At 42.6% G+C, this 8714-nt stretch overlaps 1 protein-coding gene across 1 annotated transcript in view; it reads right to left on the bottom strand.

The window, feature by feature from the left end:
- Positions 1 to 8714, bottom strand: part of ATP2B1 (ATPase, Ca++ transporting, plasma membrane 1) — a 124843-nt gene that overhangs the window by 23685 nt on the left and 92444 nt on the right. Inside the window, 4 exon segments of the mRNA XM_015415355.1 lie at positions 3487 to 3728; positions 6203 to 6445; positions 6860 to 7074; positions 8696 to 8714. The exon segment at positions 8696 to 8714 is cut by the window's right edge and continues 16 nt beyond it. Coding sequence (XP_015270841.1) covers positions 3487 to 3728; positions 6203 to 6445; positions 6860 to 7074; positions 8696 to 8714 — 719 coding nt within the window.

The raw sequence follows: 8714 nt of genomic DNA, 5'->3' as shown, positions 1-8714 counted from the left end.
TATAAATTTTTGAATGTTCTATCAAGTTTGAAATCTGAACTGTTTCTTTATTTTTAATGGTATACTCTATGTGGAAGGTGCAATCACATGACTATTTTAAAATACTCTATAGGCATTGCACCATTTTACAGATTAGGATTACATCATCCTTAACCAGTTATAAAGCTCCAGCATTCTTAGTTGACTAACACTGCTTTTTACTTGAGAACACTGTGGCAACACAATCAAAGAAGGCAATTCATGGACCAAAATTAAATAATATTTACTTTTTATTACTTTCTACATTTAGGTTTTAAATTGTATGACATATTGATTTTCATTTTTTTTGTCTTTAAGTCTATACTTTAGAACCACTGGGCAAGTGATTGCACTTTTAAAGATCTCATTTGCATATTTATTGGGTGCCTGGTGGTTTTATTCTGGAAGTAAGTTTATGGTATATATTTACTAATTGGTAATATAGATTTACAGTCCATTAACCTGTTGTAAAAATATGTGTGTTTAATTTCCTATTTTTTATCTTTTATAGCAACTTGTTTTCTGGTCCATATTGAATTTACATTCTGTATCCATTCTGATTGTGTCTATATGATTGTATTATATTTATATAGCCATCTTGCCACTCAATTGTTTGACCTCTGAGGAAGGCTTATGCAGGCCGAAACGCGTCAGGTCAGGTTTTTAAGCCCGTGTGTATTGCCATGTTATTTATAGATTTGTAATTAATAAATACATGTGTCTTTTTCTATATATTTTCTACATTTAGTTTTTAATATTGGCCCTCTTTTCCACATTCTACTAACCTTTGTTAGGTTCTGGGGTTGGACTATAGACAGTCCCAGGGAATGTGCCATCCTCTTGACCAAATCTCCGAATAAAGAAAGATCCTCCGAAGGAGAGATCGGTAGATTGTCTGACACCGTAGGCTTTGGTGAAGCATCCTCAGGCGACTCGAGGCGTTCCGAATCATTGGTGCCGGTATCGGAGGCTGAGGATCTGGAAGGCGATACTGGTGCCGCAGGGGTATCCGGTATCGGAGCGATCTTCGGTGGTAAAGTAGGGGCAGAACGGGGAGGGTGGGCGACGAGGTTCCTCTGGAGGTTTTAACTGAGACGCGGAAGGCTTAGATTTATGTTGGGGAGAGAGTGAACGACATGACCCACGGTCCCAGTCTGACTGTGGCCTAGGCGTCAGCCATGGCATCGATGCCGACATTGGATATGAGGTGAACCAATAAGGCATGTTGTGCCTATGGTCCAACGGTACAGGTGGGTCGAAATAGGTCGGGGAGTGCAGTCTCAATTCCCGTCAGGGCGAGTACGAGAGCATGGGTCTGGAATGACGGTACCCAAGGCACTCTTCAGTTCGATATCGATGTCCCTCGCGTCTGGGGGATCTGGATCATCGATATCGAGAGTCCGGCCGAGATCGATCGCTTGCCCAAGAAACAGTCGAAAGAGAGCGATCTGTATGGGGCCTACGTGGGACGATGTCATCGACATCCCATGGTGAGGCCGAGATTGGTCCGGTATCGACGGAGGCCTCCGATACCGGGGGGTTCAGTTACTGAATGGGTGAGTCCAGTAACTCAATTGTAGGCAGCTCCGGTATGGAGGAGTCCTCGATGTCAGGTTGCGACTGCTGAAGAGGGGTCATTGCAGAGCCCTTTTGCACTTTCTCACCGCTCACTCTGAGAATAACGCACAGTGCCAGTAAGAGAAGACTTAGCTTTCACGTGCTTCTCTTTTTTCTTCTTTTTGGCCGACGTAGAGGCGGAAGAGGCCTCGTTCGATGCCGAGCACTTAGAAGACGGCCCACCGTCCGATGCCAACTTTGCACGGTGAAAGGGGGGGTCGATTCCGGTGCACCTCCCAATGTCGACAGGAGTGTCGTCGGTTGGTCAGAAGGGGTCTCAGCCGACATCTTTCCGGCAAGCAGGGGGGGTCAGTGTGAACTCCCAAAGTGCCGCTCGAAGCCTAGCAGCTCTGTTTTTGCGGGTCTGTTTCGAGAGCTTCATGCAATGGCGGCAAGCGTCTGGGCGATGCGTTTCTCCTAGGCAGAGAATGCAGAGCGTGTGGCCGTCACGGGGGCAAGTTTGCTGCCACAGCCAACACACAATTTAAAACACCCCCACTTTACGGCCATAAAAAAGCAAAAATGGTCCCCTAGACATCTTTGTTGTATCTAGGCCCCGGTCACACGGGCTGGATATCGCGGGGGGGGGGGGGGGGGGCGGGAAGCTGCCTGAAGGGCGGTGGCCCTCAGAAAAAGTCCTTTCTTTGGGGGGGGGGTAAAGAACAAAATAAACGTAGTAAAAAGGAAAAAGAAGAACTATTTGGATAATCCCTCGTGAAAGGAAAATAACGCTTCTTCACCAACCGGCAGGAAACAAGCTGTTAACAGCGCGGCGGTCAGAAGAGAACTGGTGGGATGTCCGTGCCCCACCTCCTTGGGTATGTGCAGTGGGGTTACCGCACATGCCTGGGAGGGAGGTGCGAAAATCCCTTTGTGAGCTTTGCATACCACCAATTTGGATCAGCGCAGGTGCATAATCCCATAGGTGTGATGCACAGAGACCACGAAGAAGATCTGTAAATTCAGACTGCTGGTACAAATAATGCTTTCAACTACCTTCCATCCAGTCAATGCAGATTCACCACTTAAAACCCCAGATGAAAAGTGTGAAGGAAATAGAGGATATACGGACTAGTTCTATTGGTCCAATAGAAGTATAATGTAGAAAGCATAAAGGAAAAGGAATAGTGATGATTTGGCTACTTATCATGGAAATAGCTAAGTTAAATGGAAAGTTATTCTTCATGTAGCTAATCTCTAGCATTAAAGTAGCTAGTAAAGGTAAAGGTTTCCCTTGCTTGAAAGCCAGTAGAATCCAACTCTAGGGGGCAGTGCTCATCTCCATTTCCAAGCTGAAGAGCCAGCGCTGTCTGAAGACTTCTCTGTGGTCATGTGGTCAGCATGACTAAACAGCAAGGTGCACAGAGTGGTACCTATTTATCTACTCGCAATTTCTTGCTTTTGAACTTCTTGGTCAGTAGGAGCTGGGGCCAGAGACAGGAGCTCACTCTGTCATGCGGTGCTAGGGTCTTGAACTGCCAAGCTACCAACCTTCCAGTCTGCAACTCAGCATCTTAACCTCTGAACCACCACAGCCCCTCAAAGTAGCTAGCTACTTGACCATATTTATGTCACAGCCTCCACAATGACTAGGGCAAGTTTTACACAGCCTTATATTTCGTGAAGGTAACTTGGTCTAGAATCAGCAGCTGAAACCTAGAACACTGATTAGACAGTTGCTGAGGTATGTTATAATCCCAGTCTTATGGGAGTGATTTCTAAATTCGCTAATTCTAAAAAAACAGTGAAACCAATACAAAAAAAAATGCAATTTGAATGCCAGGACACAATTTAGAAATGCAAGTCAACACTTAAGATGTGAGAGATCATCAATTTAAAAAGGTAACTTGCTTTTTAAGTACTATTTCTGAGGCACCCTTGCTGAATATCCGGAAGCTGCCATCAGCATTCTTCAACACAGTACTCATAGATTTTCTAACAGAGTTGAAGGTGTAGACTTTGTAGAGTGTTTCTTCTGGTATTTCATTTCTAATATCCTGATAGTCTCGTTTCAAATCCAGAATCAGCCCCAGCAAGGCACATTCAGTTTTGTTACCAACATGGCGGGGTAGACCACCTTCTTTTTCAGGAGGCTGGAACACAGAACAAGCACTTTTGAGAAGGAATTATACTAAATAAGTTGCAGTTAGAATGAAGAATTGGCAATAATTAAAAATTTAACACCTCAGAAACTGAACTGGACTCACAAGTTATCTATGGAAATTAGATGAGTAGCTTACAGTGCAACTCTATGCAGTTACTCCAGTCTAAATCTATTTAAATCTGTGGGCTTCATTGCTACATAAAAACTGCACTAATATTTTATTTATTATTTATTTATTAATCGCATTTACACCCCGCCCTCCCTGCAATGCAGGCTCAGGGCGGCTCCAATAGTTAAATAATAGTCTCCAAAGTTTTTTTAAAAAGTGATTCCTCAGGAAGTACTGATTTTTATGAAGTACACTCGATAATCTGTTAGATATACTAAAAGATTTTTATACTGAAGCCTGTAAGATTACACATGACACCATTTCAGGAGTAGTTTATTAGCTCACTTTAAAAGCAAACCCAAGAGCCAATGCTTATATTCTTTCAGTGTCATATAACAGTAAATGCATAGCTTACTTTAACATTTGGCAAGTGTCTAGAAAATAACAAAACATTCTCCATTAAATTAACTAAAACCATACATGGAAATTTGTTCATTAGTATTCAACATTTGCAATAAAACCAAACAAATCCTGATTTCTTTACAAAGACCAGGCAATGACTATATTATACTGTATTTCCATTTGTAAACAATATAGGTCTGAGTCAGTACCAAGGTGTGGGTTTGCTTAATGTGTGACCTAGCCAAACATAGGTCTTCAAGTGGCTCAACATTCTAAGCTTCCTGCCTGGGACTGCAAACAGAGAAGGGGCTAAGCAACTGGCAGGCCACAGTGCATTTCTAGTGCCCTACTAAGTGAGTCACAACTTAAGCAGCTCTTTACCGATCCAGTCTGATTGACAGATTTCTTGCCATTTTGAGCCCACTATTTGAAATGCTGTGGCCCTTGGAAAGAGTCAGAGCTGTCTTTTGGGAGATACAAATTTATGAAGCCATGTCCTACCATCAAGACACAAAGTCATCTGTTTGAGTTTCCATTTCTTCCATGGTCAAGAAAAATACTGAATTCCACAGAACCACACTACTAATGCGACACTTGCATGGCACCCTAAGGTCACTTCTGAAGAGCAAGTATGCAACTAGCAGTTTTAGTTTTTAAAAGCCAATTTTCACTCATCCAGCCAAAAATGCTCACTGTCGAATGCTGTTAGAATTAGCCTCCATTATATTCCTAATTACTAGATTTAGAAGGAACACAGTTGACAAAAAGTTTGTCATTAGCTCAGTAACATTTCAGTAGAATATGTACACTGAAAATAACTGCCCCCTTACTGAGCTTGAGCCAGTTAGCTACCTTCCCTGGCCCTTTATCCTTTGACACTAGGTAAGCTCAGCAGTCCATCCTTTTTCAGTATTTTCAGTCCTCATTGGGCAGCTTATTTTGGTTAATTTATAAAGTTATTTGACTGCTTACTTGGGATATCACCTTGAGTAGCTCATGGATGACCATATTGTGTGGCCCAGGTCAGCAAGCTCATGATCAAATACTGTGATAGCATTCAGATTGGGTAAATAGGAGGGATGCAATACTACACAAGTATAATGACACTACTGCAGACTGGCATACCCCACAGACTGTTGCTCTTGGGGACGGGGTGACTAGCAATAGCAAGGGGGGAGGAAGCTTGCAGTGGGAGAGGGGGAACTGGTGAAAATACCCATTCCTTCTTCTGTGGGAAGTACAACCTTTGGCAACCATAATAGTTTGGAGCTAAGCTAGTGGCACTCACTCTACCACTCACAATAGGCCATGCTCACAGTTACCACCAACCAGAAGAGCCACATTTACTTCCATTCCTGACATGAGGCCTGAACTGTAGGGAGATCTGCCGCTTACTCATTCCTTTGGTAGTAGCTGTTTCAAGGTGGCAGCCATGATCTAAAGCACAGGTTTCCAATGTCATGGCACTCACCAACATCATACTGCCCACCAACACCTTTCCTGCTGCCTTCCAAAGGTTTTTAGAAAGTGGGTAGGGTCACACAGGGCTTTTGCCCAGCAGGGCTTCTGATTCCCTATTGGATATTTGATAGTCTGTGCACATTTTTTAAAATGCTGTTTTGGCAGCAGCTACCACCACAGCACAAGGATCTTCACTGTGTGACTGAAGGTAAGATGTGGGAGCCATTTGGTGAATGCGCCCACAACATTGTGTCAGAATTCTAAAGGCATCCACTGGTTTAAAAAGGTTGGGGATGAGTCCTGAACTAAGGTTATGAGCACAATTCACCCTAAACTGAAACCACTCTGAAGGCCTGCGGATTTCAACAGACGTGACATATGCACATTCTTAACTCTCGCACTGAATACAAGTGAGACTGAAGTGCTTAAATTTGGTTGGATCATACCCTATACAGTTGGTTTTAAGGGGAAAAAAACCCCTCCTTACTCACCAGAATTTTGGTAGTATAAGCAGAGTTAACAGAGATTCCCGTTACAAGGTATGACAAAGTTCCTTCAGGAATTGCTTCTGGTTCTGGAATTTTTTTATAATGCTTTTCATTGATGTAAGCCTGGACCACTGTCATTCTGTTCATTGTCAGTGTTCCCGTTTTATCTGAGCAAATGGCTGTTGCATTACCCATTGTTTCACAAGCATCCAAATGTCTGACCAGGTTATTGTCTTTCATCATTTTCTATAAAAAACAAAATCAACTCAATCACATCAGTTTTAAAAACTCGTTTGTGGAATGTACCTGCTATTGTGCTTGCTCAGTTCCTCAATTGACATTCCTCAATAAACTACACACTAGAAGTCTTACATCTAAGCTGCCTAACTGGATCCTGGCCAAGGCTAAGGATCAAGCAGCAGAATACATTTCGTTGTAAGAGTTACACAGTGTAACTGATCCAAGAAGAAACAGCCTTATGCTTGCTTACTAAATACTTTCAAGAATACTACTTATAAATGTACAGTATGCCAACTATATAGAACAAATATTTAACTCTTCAGATATTTAACTGAACTGTATATCCTGCTTAAGAAAAAACTTCCATGCCTTATGACATATATACATTAATGTGCAGACCTATTTATTTTTCAGACATACCTTTACAGAGTAAGCCAGAGAAATAGTAACTGCAAGTGGAAGACCCTCTGGAACTGCCACAACTAGGACAGTAACACCAATGATGAAGAACTTCACAAAATATTGAATGTATATTGGGGTACATTCAGCAAGCCAAGGTCGTTTCTGAACCCAGAAAGTATCAATTACGAAATACAATACAAGAATGATGACTGTGACTGCGGACATCAGCAATCCTTTTGATAAGAGAAAAGAAAAGGTTTATTTCCATATTACATATCTATACATTACAATGTTCTTTTTAGCTTAATTACAAAATCTAAGATTGATGTTGGAAAGCTTGCAAGTATTCTAGTGAACTCTCAAATACTAAGGATGTGAAGAACAAAACTGCTATGAACACACCAGTGAAAAGCACTGCAGGAATAGCTATGACATTCTAGGAGATGAACTATAGCATTCAACTAAAGAACTGTTAAGAGTCAGAACATCATAGAAGAAAAGAAATATGGCAGAATAGTCAGAGCATTTCTGTGTGTTTGTATACGTGCGCACAGGGCTATTTTTGGGCTGGAACACACAGGAACGGAGTTCCAGCTGGCTCCCAAGCTGGCCACGCCCAGCAGGAACTCATTAGCATAATAGGCCACACCCAACAGCAGAAACGTATTAGGACTGGCTACATTAGGGGTGTGTGGCCTAAGAGGCAAAAGGTGGGTGTGGCTGGATGACCTAACTTCTGGTAACATGGGGGTGTGGCCTAATATGTCCATGAGCTGTGTTGTCAGGGGTGTGGCCTAATATGCTAATGAGCTTCTGCTGTTGGGTGTGGCCTATTATGCTAATGAGTTCCTGTTGAGTTTTTCCTACCAAAAAAGCCCTGCATGCACATATATAAATATTTAAAGCAGATTTGGGGAAAAGATACAGAGTAGCTGCTGGAAGGATGGGTAGTTGAAGCAGAATCAAAAACTAAGAGATGAGACAACAATCAAATGCCAAAACAGAAAAAAGAGAAGCAATAGAAACAACTAAAGAGCCAGAAAGATATTCCCCCTAAGTAACAAAGTAAATATGAAAGTAAGACATTTTATTACTGGCATGCCCAGTTTGCAACACTATATACAGTGAATCGTTGAAATTGGATATTTCATTTAACAAAACCATGTTAGGTATTGTCATGATCTGGGCTGTGCCACCAGAGGCCTACTAGGCCCAGGGAGCCTAGCTAGCAGTAGGTGAGGCTGGGCCTACAACTCCCAGAAGTCCCTGGGAGGTTTTGGAGCCAAAATGGACCAATAGGAAAAGAGGAGGGCTTGGAATAGAAGTTCTGGAGCAGCAGGAAGCATTGTTCTTTCTTCCAGAGGGCAGAGCCAGAGGAAGGGCTGCTGCGGGGGAAAGGCCCTCATCCTGAGGGAGGGGTGAGTTGTGTGGGGCCGCTTGAGATGGTGAGCTAGGGAGAGTATGTTTGGACGCGTTGGGGGATTTGATTTATTTTCTTTTCACCCACTTAGTTATTGTTCTGCACCTTGTTGTTAGACCTATAAAATAAACCTTTTCCTTGTTTTACTCTGCCTGGTTTTCACGCCTGTTATTCGGCCTAAAGGGAGGTCTGAAGGTCTCGGAAGGGTACTCTGGACCTTCTCAAGGGAACCTAAATCCAGAGTGGTGGCAGCGCCAGGTGACACCCCACCTGAGCCGTGACAGGTATCTTGAACAAATCAATTAAGTACCATGCGTTTACTTTAGTCAGCAGTTTATTCTTCCTAGGATGACAGTGACAGTTAGCAGCAAAGTTTCAAAATTTAGAAAACATTTTGTTCCAAGCAAGATTACAAAACTGAAAGAGCTGGTTACCTGCTTTGCCAATCTGAAC

Source organism: Gekko japonicus, unplaced genomic scaffold (assembly GCF_001447785.1).
Source record: "Gekko japonicus isolate JY-2015 unplaced genomic scaffold, Gekko_japonicus_V1.1 scaffold686, whole genome shotgun sequence".
NCBI classification, from domain to species: domain Eukaryota; kingdom Metazoa; phylum Chordata; class Lepidosauria; order Squamata; family Gekkonidae; genus Gekko; species Gekko japonicus.
The sequence above is the reverse complement of the archived record's forward strand: the minus strand, read 5'-3'. Positions and strand labels throughout refer to the sequence as shown.